Source organism: Plodia interpunctella, chromosome 28 (assembly GCF_027563975.2).
Source record: "Plodia interpunctella isolate USDA-ARS_2022_Savannah chromosome 28, ilPloInte3.2, whole genome shotgun sequence".
NCBI lineage: Eukaryota > Metazoa > Arthropoda > Insecta > Lepidoptera > Pyralidae > Plodia > Plodia interpunctella.
The window spans coordinates 2,829,119-2,842,995 of record NC_071321.1 but is presented as its reverse complement, the minus strand read 5'-3'; the positions used below and the strand labels follow the sequence as shown (position 1 = coordinate 2,842,995).

The following is a 13,877-nucleotide window of genomic DNA, read 5'->3' as shown; positions in this document are numbered from 1 at the left end:
TCAAATAAAAATGTATATCATCACGTATTAACAGACACTGAGAATTAATTACAGTAATTGGTAATAAATTATTAACCAAAATTCATTGTTTAAAAGTTTTGATATTAGAAGAATCGAGTAGCAAAGGAAAAATGTGTTTAAATTAGCATTTTTTTTAAACATAACAGTCTATATATACGTTCTATTATTCTAAACACATATTTCTTAACGTTAGATAGTTAGGTACATGATATTACATATATTTTTAAAATGTTATTATTTTTTTCATTTTAAACTATACGATAAAATATAATCAACTATATTATTAAAATCACAATTCTCCTAATTATAACATTTAATACAATTATTAATATTGCACATAATATTTGACAGACATCGAACGCGGCCATTTTGTCACACTTGAGCCCACAATAAGCATGTAAAAGGCATGGATTTAGTATATCCTTGTCCATAAGGATATGCTAATTCAATGGTAAAAGGTCGCGTAAATACACAAAGCATACCTATCCATCTCATTACAAATATACGAACGTATCCGGAAAACGAAATATATATTCTTTTTATATAGAATACTGGAAAATGTCATTAGCGGTAAATATTCAAATGATTGTACCTAATTTTCGATTTAATGTCACTGTCAAAATATTTGAAATAAATATCAATTTTGAATTTAATATATTTTTATTAAAAATTTGGAAACAAACCAATCAATTGAATGATTTTATTATTTCAATGAAACAATTTTTTGATATATTTTTGAAAAAAAAAAGACAATTATTTTACTAATTTTAGCTACAAATTAATGTAGATTTAAGCTACAAAGTTAAAATTATGATTTTTAAAGAAAAACTGTATTTAATTAATAGAATTTTTTGTTACTCCTGTAAATATAAACTAGTATAATTTTAAAACAACAGCTAAAATTGATGTGGATTTTTAAATTACCTTAGTTTATAATGCAAGATATATATTTTTTTAAAGACTTGTCTAAATGTGTTATTATATAATGCGTTGTATGGTTTGAAAAATTTCCTTTTAAACTCAAAAAAACTAGGCTCATTCGATTTAAAATCCCTTATCTGTTAGTTTTAAAAATAATTTCGTGTAGTTTGCAAAAAATATAGATCTTTATTTTTAGAACAACATTCTTCAAAATATATATTTTTTTAATTGCTTATTTTTAAAATAAAACAATGTATTGATATGTTCTAATGTTGTACATCACAATGATTTTAAAATTAATCTAGATTAAAAAAAATGCTGTATTCGTTTTAAAATTCAAAATTTGTTCTGTAAAATGGTTTAAAACCTTAAAAATAATGTTAAAAAATAAGCGAAAAGGACATGTTAAAAAATTACGGAAATTTTTAACTTCCAATACTACCTAGTATTGGAAGTTAAAAATTTCCGTAAGATTTCACAAATATATCTCAAACATACAGTTTGTATGACAACAATGAATGTTTAAATATATTTTATATTTTATTTATACAGTTATACAATAGTTCCTCTCATGGCTGACCTTTCATTTTAATACTTACAATATTTAATTAATTATAACCTTTATCAGGATATGCATTTTTTGTTCAATAAATTGCGACAATCATAAATTGTATCTAAACTATTCTAAGCATTGAGTTAATTAAAATGCATAGCAAAAATAAAGGGGAAAGCACACAGAAGTCGGCGCTTTAGAACATGACAGTAAAAAATATAGATTTTTGCCATTTATCTACAATACGAGATATACTTTAGCAAACATTTGGCGTAATGCCTACGAGCAAACTACTGGCGTCCTAGTTGAGCGACTTGACGCTGTACGATGCGATCCGACTGATGCTGCGTAGGTATGTAAAGAGGATTACGATGGCGGCAACATATTCCACAAAAAAATCTACATATTTGACATTTGATGTATCCTAACGCCGCATTGTCGCGTTTGCCGCTCACTTAGGACACCGAGTTAGGTTTGCAGCCGTTCTAAATATGGACAGGTTTCACCAATACTTACGAAACTTAGACATGGGATTATAAAACACATGTAGGTATAGTATAACACAGTTGTCTAACAAGGTGTTCTTCCACACAAAATGTACTTAGCACGTGAAACGCGAATCTATATATTTGAATGACGTTTAGAATTTGCAATGTGAATTGGCTAATATTTATAACGTTTAAAATTATTAGTGTAGTTCATTAAAAATGGCGTCTGAATTATTGCACTCAAATTCAAATTCAAAATTCTTTATTCAATTTAGTATGATATACATCACTTATTGACGTCAAAAAAATTACTTAAACTAAGTCTACTGCCGACTTCCAAACTTGGCACTTCGCACGTAGGTAATAAAATGTTATGATGCATAATTAACTGTTATTTTTTCAGGATTAATTTTGTTGAAAATAAAGCCAGTTATGTATGAAAGTGATGATGGACACGTCACACAGAGTCAACTCCAAAGTAAATTCGAGACTTGCATTACGGGATACTAATTCAAAGATATAATTTTTAACATAATACTTATAACATATTACTTGTAGATAAACATCCAAACAACAGCGCTAAGTATTGATGAAACCAAGGCTCAGAATACATTTTAACCTATCATTATACTATTCCACAGGCTATATTAATATTATTATGTTGGCAATCCTAAAATCGGGTTCTGAAGCTCTGTAATGTTTCGAAATTCAAAAAGAAACTGATTTTAACATTAAAACCGTTACGTTAACAAATCTGCAGCTAACATGAACTTTTAACTGCCTAACATCTACACAACAAGCTACGTATGTAAGTATTTCGAAAATAGGGCACTTCGATTGCTTATACATATTATGTATTTGTTATAATTGGCATCATACAACTAGATATTTATCGGGTCATCAAGTTTATCTTTCAATCTTCCAAAAAAAAAAAAATGTTGTTTTCGGCATTAAAAATGATGATATTGGATTTTTACATGTAAAAAAAAAAATTTGATTCGATGCCAGGATCTAGAATAAATTTAGAAAAGAAGTTTTTTTAGAAAAGAAAATACTAGTGTTCCATTTTTTTATTTGCATATTTTGTTTTATTTGCATATCAGAAATGATTTAAAAAATGCCAATACATAAGCATCACGAAATATCGTAAATGGCTACAATTCACAGATAATAAATATAAATAGCTAATATTGTTCACTTTCATTTGATATTAATTTCCTTCTGTGTTTTTTATTATAGTAACTCTTATTTATCGAACAGACATATTTTTTACCTATCCAAAAAATTACAACCGCTTAATTTTGAACTAAATATGAATATTCAAAATCTTTTAAATATATTTATGCATCGATAAATAATGTACAGTATAATTTTCTTATATATCTTTCGAAGTGCCGAATTTTAATACAAACATTACGATAATTAGGTAGGTACATCTATATAAAATACGCTACTTCTCGCTATAAAACCTTTTACAAATGTGTACAATATTGATTCTGATCATTTTATATACTCTTTTCATATAACATCAATACTTCTACGGAATGTAAGCTTGGTACGTAACAACAAGCATTTCGATCGTAATAACTATGTTTAAAATACATATAGGTATGTATAAAACCAAATGTATAGCACAATTCAATCATTACTATATCTACGACTTTATATATATTGTTTAAAATTGATAAAATTTATAATTTAAGAATTAAAAATGTTGCAAACAATTTTGCATTCGCATATGTACGAGTATATCAATTTTTAATTTAAATGGAAAATATAAAAATGCATATATTACGTTCCCTATGTAATTATAAACTACAAATAATTATATATTTATAAAGCCATAGATACAATATATATCACAAAATATACAAATTTGTGAATTTAACATACGAACAATTAAATGTTTTCGTGACATTCAGCTTAATTTCGTATTTATTATTTCGCGCCTAAAATTGACCAACCGTATATAACTCATGCCGTTTTCTAAATTCCCTTAACGTTTAACAATTAATTTAGAATGTCCTCCGATAGGTCGTCCACATCGCGTGGGTCACGTGGTTGAAAATGGCGGGCGAAAAAAATATGTTGACGGAACGTCAGATTTTTTTTTGTTATTATATAACTTTGCCCTTGCACACGACTTTTCTGGTAACCCTCAAAGTTTTTTTTATTATATTTTTTTGGATAATAAAGTGACAAACACGATGCAGACGCCCATAGTATTAACCTTTATAATATTCAAATGACAAAATGTATTTGACACATTTGTTTCGAAATATCCCGTTATTTGTATTGTTCATAAATAACAATTTGGCAGTTTACATTTTTGATTTATTGTTTCCATAGATAGAAGAAATACTTGTTTCCTTATATGAATACGACAGATAAAAAAAAAACTTCTTGACTCGATCAAAATCGACTGAAATGCTCAACAACACGAAAATAAGGTTTAAGATTTCTTGAGCAGAATTGTTTTGTTATTTATTTAAAATAATTTAATTAAAACATCTACACTCTTTGTGCGATATGAACTCGACATTTTCACGTATTCACTACAGTTTAACAATTGTATTATAATTTTCTAACAATTTATTAAAAACCTTAACATTGATTGTTCAACTTTACGAATAAAACGTCAATAATTTTTGAACAATGATCGTGTTTTCAAACATTTTCGAAGATCATATTAGTATTTAAATAATAATATAATTAAGTGTAAATTAATTGAATTTATGATAAAAAATACAATAATTACATGTTATAAACACATATACAATATGTGTTTATTTCAATAATAAAATAATAACAATCAAAAATCTTCCATCGCGTTTGAAAACAGATCTATTTTTTGAAAGTGAAGTTGGGAAATTGTCTTAGTTTCGAAGTATCAGAAGTTTTACAGTTGTCAGATATTGAAAAGTTATGAAATGTCCGTGCAGGTAAAGTAATAAAATCACTAAAAGCGTCAAAAATATACATAACATTTCAAATTAACAGAAATATATATTTTGTTTCTGTAACAATTTAAATTTCAACATAAATTTAGAATATTTTCAATTATATTCTATTTTTGAAACACGATTTCGAACAATTAAAAAAATTAAAAAACTACCGAAATTTTCAAATAGAGAACGAGGTTCGGTCAAATGCGAGCGAAAAATCTGTACCAATAGGACAAGTTTATTTTGAGAAAAGAATCCTATTGATCGCCATTTCACGCAGACAAACCTCGCGCGTCTTTTGAAAGAAAAAAAAAAACGAAAAACACATGAAACATCCGTGCATTTTCAAAGTCCAGAAGACAGATAGAGAGGTGGATCCGTTACTCCATGTACCGCTCAGTCTTATGACGTTTTGTATTAACTTTTTTTTTTGTTATTTTCCTTTACTTTTTAATTAACAATTTACTCTGGCTTCAGACGATGCCATTGCACTATTGTCTGCCTCGGCTTTGTGATCATATCCTGCCAGTGTTTCGTCTCGGTTGCGCCGGAGCCATTTTTGCCTGAAAGCAGAAAATTATTGAAGTAAGTATAACAGACGATTTGTCTTCTCAGAGTGTTTTGACCGCGTCCATATAGCGGTCTAACTTAAAATCTGGTATAGGTTTTATCGCGATACGTTGTTTAGAACACGAGATATTTAGAAAAATATTAACACGAAATATACGCAGGCGAAGCCGCGGGCAAAAGCTAGTGTTGTATAAAAAAAGTGAAGCGGTGGTGGCCAGACGCCTGTGAACCGAAAGGTCACAGGTTCGAATCCAACTCATGCCAGGTGAGTTTGTATACCAATCTGCATCATGTATAGTAGTTTTCATAGACCACCACTTGCTTCCGGTGAAGGAAAACATCGCGAGGAAACCTGCACACTGGTGGACAGTATAGTTCACTAGTATCTATGCGACTACCTGCCACTAGCCTGACAGTGTCATAAAATTCATGTCAGATGCCTTTAGGCGACTTGAATAAAATCTGACACCAGTATTAGCAGTAACACACTCGACATGATGATGATGAGTTTTGGACAAGACAGCACATGAGCCGCAGATAGAACCGCTCCACAATTACAAAGAGCATTTAGTCCAGAAGCCCAATATAACTCTGTTAAAGGCAATTCGGCAATAGCATACCACTCCATTAACATTGCCAAAACATTTGTTAAGTGTACTTTGTTCCACTTAAAGACCACGACCCTCAGCCATGAGGAATACGACTGAAAGAGGCAAAAATAACATACCAGCCAATAATATCCGCCCAATCAGTTCATTCCTCCCGATGTTGTCGAAGTCCATGACCTGGACGTCGAGAGAACACTCTCTGATCTTCTCCCACGGCACGTTGAAGGAGAAGGAGTCGTTGAAGACAGGGTTCAGGGTGCACTTGAAGATGGCAGTCTTGCGCTTCTCGATACGCTTGTCTCCGAACTGTAGCCAGACCTTCACGTATGGATCTGGAAGTGAGTAGTGAAAGTTATTATTCACATACCTTACATTATAATACATTAAGCCGAACCATCGATAGTTTTACAGTCGATAATTTCAATCGAAAAATGCCATACTATTTATTGCTATTTTGGAGCATTATACTATTGATTAATAGCAATAATGTCTCGATAGTATTGTTTTGCAATATTAGATTTACTATCGATTCGTGATGATGATTAAACTATTGGCTATACTATTTATTTCTTGTCAAACCATCGATAGTCAATCGAAACACAATCGATAGTTTACTATCGAGCGGCAACAGTATCATAAATAAATACATATATTAGGACAAATCACACAGATTGAGCTAGCCCCAAAGTAAGTTCGCGACTTGTGTTATACTTTTGTACTAACTCAACGATACTATATTTTATAACGAATACATATATAGATAAACATCCAAGACCCGGGCCAATCAGAAAATACATTTTTCAATCAGAAGAACATTTTTCATAATAACCCGACCGGTGATCGAACCTGGGACCTCTCGGTTCAAAGGCAAGCACTCTACCACTGCGCCACCGAGATTGTCAAACATACAATACATACACGCATACATTTAAATTAAAATTCTCATCCAATTCTCATATCAGCCATTTAAAAAGAGAAGGAAAAATACATAACTTAATTTCTTCGTAAAATAATACTTACAATATAATAATTTAACTTTAAAAACTTCGATTTTCACGGAAATGCGGATTCCCAGTCATTTCTTAAGATACCCCCAGCGACCATTAGCAATAACTCAAGGTCCGGTTGCTATCTAATTGGCAACACCAAGGATTAACCGTGACAGGAACAGATGGCGCATTTAAAGAACATTCTGGAAATTGTATTTTCCGCGCCCATTCCGGGGCTCTTCATTCACTTTCGAGACAAAGTATTGCCATTTGTTTTGTGGTGTTAGTTGATGAAGAGGTACAGTCGACAACCTACCCAAATTCATTGCAATCTCGCCGCTATCACCGCGCAATTAGAGGTTCATGCAGAACAACATGATGTATTTATTGGCTGTACTTTAAATTATATTATTTAAACTTAAATTTTTAATTATATTACGTAAAATATACAAGTATTATATACAAGCTGCATCTCGGTGATTCGCTCCCGGGGGAATTTCGCGATAAAAAGTACACTATGTGTAATTCCAGCTAACAGCTAATTTCGCTCAATTTTCGATTTAATAGAATCTAAAAACGAGTCCAACAGTTACAAGACACGACACAATTGCGTGTAACATCATATAATATAATATTATACATTGTATAGATGGTTGTACAACCGCGAAGACAAGTTATGATCAATTTTTCATACAATTATGTGGGTCGAACACGCGATTTTCCCGCGCTGTACATGTGGAAATATGGCGGGAAGGTGCGCTGGGAAATTGATTAGGTTATTACAAAGTGCAGCTCATCCTGAGGGTACGGCCCGATCATTTTCTATTCCTTTTGTTGATCTATGGATGTCGCAGTCAAATGGTTAAAATGTTAAAATAGCCGTACAATCAAACATCTAGCTCTTTGACTGAACAACGACATTCAACCAACGTCTAGCTTTTTAATTGAATATTTGATGCGCTCAAAACGTTCAACACTACTTTGTTTTCAATATGGCGTCTACACTTGCCGGTGTTTTTTATTGTTTCAAGATATTTTTCAGAAAGAAAGTAGTAAATATACGTTACTAGTGTTAATATATATATATATGGACAAAATATTGCATCGAGTTTCGACGTACACCGCCGCAAGTTAACAACAAAGCAATGGAAACTAATCAATACGGAACAATGGAGCCGCGGTTTTAGAACACAAAATATGAAGACTCCTACCTGACTTTCCGTTGATATCCTTGGCCTTCAGGTTCCTGGCTTTGAGCAGGGTCAAGGTCAGCACGCTGTTGCTGGGGTGGTAACACAGTGAGGTCAGCAGCTCCCCGCATTTGTCCTTGGCTGGAGGCTTCAGCGCCTTCCAAAAGGATGGCTTTTCGCTCAGGTCCACCTGGAAATGAAAAAAGAAAATGTCATCTTTGACACAAGCTTTTATTGGCGCCAGATGTTCTTGTTGCATTTGTGGCGTGCGGTCCCGCCATATAGAATAGGGCCACTCAAAATCTAAACTTCCGTGGATGTCGTACGAGGCAACTAAGGGACACATGCCTTAATAGCTGATAGACAACAATACCATTTCATTCGTCAGGCGGACAGCCGGTTGTAAAAGCTAAATCTTCAAAATTCAATGGTTGATTGTTTACGCGAACTCTGGGCTTGGGGGCGTCACAGCTTCGAATGTAACACGCGAGGTTGAGAGAGATTATGTTGACGTCAGGCAGGCGGTCAGTATTATAATTAGAGACGTTTTTTTTTAATTTAAATTTAATGGGGCGTTTGTATTGCTTATTTTTGTATCATTTATTTTATAAGAACACAAGCGACTAACCACGACTTCGCTCTGCTAAACCCATAATAAAATGTAGCCTATGTCACTTTTGAAGGTTTAGCCTATCTCTGTGTGCTTAATTTCATCAAAATCGGCCTAGTACTTTTTTATTTATCCATTACAAACAAAAAACAAAAAACAAAAATACAAATATTTTCTCTTCATAATATTAGTATGGATTAAATGGAAAAAATGCAATAGGTAAGTACACATACAACATGCCTTCATTATCCTATCACAGACCGTCCGCACAACTCATTACCTATAAGTTACGGGGATATAAATATTAAGTACAAGATCAGGACATTTGTCACAGAGAAGTAGAAAAATATTCATAAAAACAACAATAATATGTTAACAGGTCAAAGTATGCGCACCGTTTACAAAAAGTCTACATTAGTCATAAAATAGAATAATTACAGAAAAGATTCTCTAATTTGTCACTCCTAATCGCATTTTTGTATTCGTACGGTCAAAATTCAAAATTCTTCAAGATTATATATATACGTCGCTTACTAGCTGTTGCCCGCGGCTCCGCAGGCAAAACTATGTCCACACCAAAAAACATCTTAAACCATTGCTCCGTTTTGACGTGAAAGACGGATAAACAAAGTAATAAAATTATAATATTAGTGCGGATTGACGTCAAGTCAAAAATACATCTACGGTAAAAAAATAATACTTAATTATAATGCGCGACTAAAATACTTACTATACTATAATTATTAGGTATACTTTTTCAGTTTGATCTATGGGTGACTAGTGTAGAGAATGCCATGTTAAGTTTACCATGTGAGTTACTTTCTTTATCAACAACAATTAAAAAATATATTTGACCCGTGTTGTACCTAGGTATGCTGTCTTTCAAACCTAACTAATACCTTATACAAGACAGTACCTATTACTGTATTAGTTAGATTTGGTTCGGTTTGATATTAAACACATCTATGTTCACTATATTTTGTGTTTCAGGCAAATTAATTAAAGGATTCGAAGTCGGCGCCTTAAATTTTCTTCACGGCAAAATTACTCGTTGAAGTTTTGCTCAGTAATTTTGTGTTATTTGCGAGTCCACCGACCAAACCCTAAATTATTTATTCACTCGTAATAGTTGTATTGTTACAGGAATTTAATCATTTAAAATGCCATTGTTGCATCATTATATATAGTACTAGCGGCCAGTCCTGGCTTCGCTCTGGTAAAACATATAAATTATACCCTCAGGGGTATAATTATAAAACAGCGGTTTTCGCCAGTTTCGGAAAACTGGCGAAAACCGCATGAAAATACGTAAAGTAGTTTTTGAGTTTATCGCGAACAGACAGGCATTAGAGGATTTTGTTTTATAATACTTATGTAAGCATATGTCCCTGTATCTCGAAAGCCTGTTTGCGATAAACACAGAAACTATTGGTTGATTGTTGAGGAAGGTTCAAGTGTATAATTTAATAGCTGCCCCCTATGGGTACGTAAAAAGTACCCTATGTGTTACTCCAGGTTATTTTCTACCCATGTACCAAATTTCGTATTAATCGGTCCAGTAGATAATGCGTGAAACTTGCTTTCGCATTTATAATATTATTTGGGATTATGTTTTTACCCGAAGACGGGACGAGCCGTCAGTTTAAGATAAATCACCACGTAATATTTCTTGTTTGAAAACCAGTGTCTGTACTAATGTTTTCGACTGATTATCTAAGACCATATTCCTTAATATTGGACTCGACAAAACCCACAGTCCACAATGGGTCAAGTCATGACACATACTTCTTATCCAAGGAAGGCCAGTGCCCCAGCCGTGGGGATGTTAACATCGTTTAGATGATGCAAATTGTATAGACATGGTAAATTCTTTGGAAATCTTTGATTAAATCTTTGAAAATTAAAGAAGTATACACACTACTAATATTGTAAATGCCAAAGTTTGTGAGGATGTATGTAAGTTTGTTACTTTTTCACACATAATCTACTGGACAGATTATTATGAAATTTGGTACCTTGAATAATGTATAGGGCACTTTTTATCCCGAAATCCTACTCGTGCCACATGAGTTTGTATACCAATCTGACTCACGTATAGTAGTTTTCATAGACCACCACTTGCTTCCGGTGAAGGAAAACATCGTGAGGAAACCTGCACACTGGTTGATTATTATTAACTTGTGTGTGAAATGGAGAAGACAACGGCAAACCACTCCATTAATAATGCCAAGAAAGTTGTTGTGTATGTTTCATTCAACGTAATGACCACGACCCTCAGCCATGAGGAATACGACTATGAAGAATGAAGAAGTATCCTGAAAGAGTTTAATTTAGAACACATAAAGATATGGAATTATAAGTACGTTTTTATATCCGTTCGATAATGCCTGCGAAACTGAAATGGGATTTGGCGGACCATGTACCATGTAACCTGGAATAACACATAGGGTAGGCACTTTTTATCCCGAAATTTCCACGGGTACGAAGCCCCGGGGCGCAGCTAGCTAGCTAATCAATATTTATTTTACTAGCGTTATCCTAACTGATGTTATAAAAGCGAAAGGAAAATTTCAATCTTGAAAATTCACATCTTGAAAATTCGCAATCATATAGTTTGGAGCCTACAGAGAAGGAGATAGACTTTTTATCCCGGAAAAAGTAGGTACTGTTTTCATGGGCGAAGGCGCGGGCAAAGGCTAGTATTCAATATACTCGCTGTGAGAGTTGAGTTCTCAGCCCTAGCTGGCAGTTTTCCGGATGAGTTTTGTTATCATGAACATATCAGCAGAGTTGTTAAAACGAGATTAATATTAATGGAATTTCTGATAGGACTGTTACCGTGATAACTGCGCACAAATGTCGGTATGATATGATTTCATAACAGGAAAAAAGTTTTAAATTTCTCTTCGACAATCACGATCAAGATGGTCGCACGATTAGACGCGACGGATAATAACTGGAGGAGTTACGCAATGGACAGAGTGGATGGGGAAGTGGAGGAGAGGCCTTTGCCCAGCAGTGGGACACAACAGGCTATTAACAAAAATGTTTGCTCTTGCTCGTACTGTTCGTTTAGAGCGTAAAGTATGTCGTCTAAACGCTTCATCTAAATATCTATTTTAATTCTACAGGCCGGCCATGACATCATGTTTATTTTGCATTAAAAGTATGCCTATATTACTCATGTAGGTCTAACCTATCTCTGTAACAAATTTCATGAAAATCGGTTCAGTACATTCCGTGTTTATTCGTTACAAACAGAAATAAAAATAATTCCTCTTTATAACATTATCTCGTACGTAACTGAACATCACTATATTATTACATATAATTTCTCTTTTTTTATTAACAAAATACTGTAATAAGATACAATCATATGTACCGTTGTCTTTAAATAATTCAATATATGAATGTAAAACTTCCGTTACTGAGTGACTGACTGACAGACAATGTACAGCCGAAACTACTGGGCGTAGGAAGCTGAAATTTGGCATGTAGGTTCCCTGGGGAGTGTAGCGGAGCACTAAGAAGGGATTTCTAGAAATTTCCACGGAATAAGGATTTTTACTACGAATTTGTGGGCAAAAGCTAGTAATAAATAAAATAAATCACAAAGTGGGGAGGAAGTGAACACACAGACAGACACGTACAGTGCTTAAATATGGTTTTTTTCACCCTAATATGTAGGAAAACATGTGAACGTTAGTATCGTGTTACGTGTTTGTATGATTTGTGTTAGGCTTTCTGATCTTGTCACGCCCTTTCTGAAGAACTTATAGTATCTAGGGAAAACAATGGTATTGATAAATGCTTACTTGACATAAGGGCAGGAACACCTCCCCAATAGAGTCATCCCTTGAGAAGCGATCGTAGTCGAAAACGTGTAGATGTAGAACCTGAAACAAAATCATCTTATTTACAAAATTGCCGTTGATTGTTACAGATGTGATAAGTCCGCCGTGGAATTTTTTACAAACACGTTTCTATCACGTATTAATTTTTGAACTTATTTTTCGTATAATAAAGTTACAATAAACAAACAATAGAAATAGGAATATTAAAATAAAAATAACTGTATATGCTGTTCCAGCTTATATTCTACCTGTGTACTTAAATTTCATTAAAATCCCTTTTATACATTTTACGCAATTCAGAAATAAAAAAAATATGTTGTTAATCTTTACTTTGCGAATTTTAACACCGCGATTTAGACCTGTCATTACGCCATCTATCTTATTCACTGCAAACTATTTCGTCAGTTGATCATATGGCGTGGTAGATGTCGCCACATATGCTTACCCGGCTTTGCAGCTTCTGTATCGGGAACCCCTCGAAGTAGAAGGTCTCGTTCCAGCGAGGATTGAGAGTCCGTCTCTTGATCTTAGTCTCTAGACGATGCTTCTTGTCCGGGAGGAGGGTCACCCTTACGTACGGGTCGGATGTGCCGCTTAGATCCTTAGCTGGGAGCTCCTTACCCTGAAAACGCGATGTATAATCATTATAATCTTGAGTGTGAAAGTGCCTGCAAGGTTTTATCCATATAATATTATAAACGTGAAAGTGTGTTTGTCCGTTCACGTCATAACTGAGAAGCGGATTGAGTTTTTTTGGGGTGTAGATAGGCGGAGAGCTGGAGAGTGTGTTAGGCTGCTTTATGGCATAAAGCGGAGCCGCGGACAACAGCTAGTTACAAAATAAATGCCTTAACTTTAACTATATAAAATTATTTCGTAGCTGATTGACATACAACGCACAGCCGACAGCAGCTGGGGGTAGAAAATTAGTATGTACAGATACAGATTTCCTGAAATCCTTTCGAAATCGACGACCTCCGTGGCGCAGTGGTATAGTGCTTGCCTTGGAACCGAGAGATCCCGGGTTCGATCACCGGTCGGGTTATTATGAAAAATGATATTTTTCTGATTGGCCTGGATCTTGGATGTTTATCTATTTATATGTATTTGTTATAAAATATAGTACCG

At 33.6% G+C, this 13,877-nt stretch overlaps 1 protein-coding gene across 8 annotated transcripts in view; it reads right to left on the bottom strand.

Moving 5' to 3' along the window:
• Positions 1–1,391: 1,391 nt before the first annotated feature.
• Positions 1,392–13,877, bottom strand: part of Syt7 (Synaptotagmin 7) — a 348,961-nt gene continuing 336,475 nt past the window's right edge. For all 8 annotated transcript variants that reach the window (XM_053765756.1, XM_053765762.1, XM_053765761.1 and 5 more), the window contains 5 exons: positions 13,195–13,371; positions 12,711–12,791; positions 8,307–8,475; positions 6,226–6,438; positions 1,392–5,491 (listed from right to left, as the gene is read on the bottom strand). In XM_053765756.1, coding sequence (XP_053621731.1) covers positions 5,391–5,491; positions 6,226–6,438; positions 8,307–8,475; positions 12,711–12,791; positions 13,195–13,371 — 741 coding nt within the window. In that variant the 3' untranslated portion in view covers positions 1,392–5,390. The remainder of the gene's footprint in view (positions 5,492–6,225; positions 6,439–8,306; positions 8,476–12,710; positions 12,792–13,194; positions 13,372–13,877) is intronic.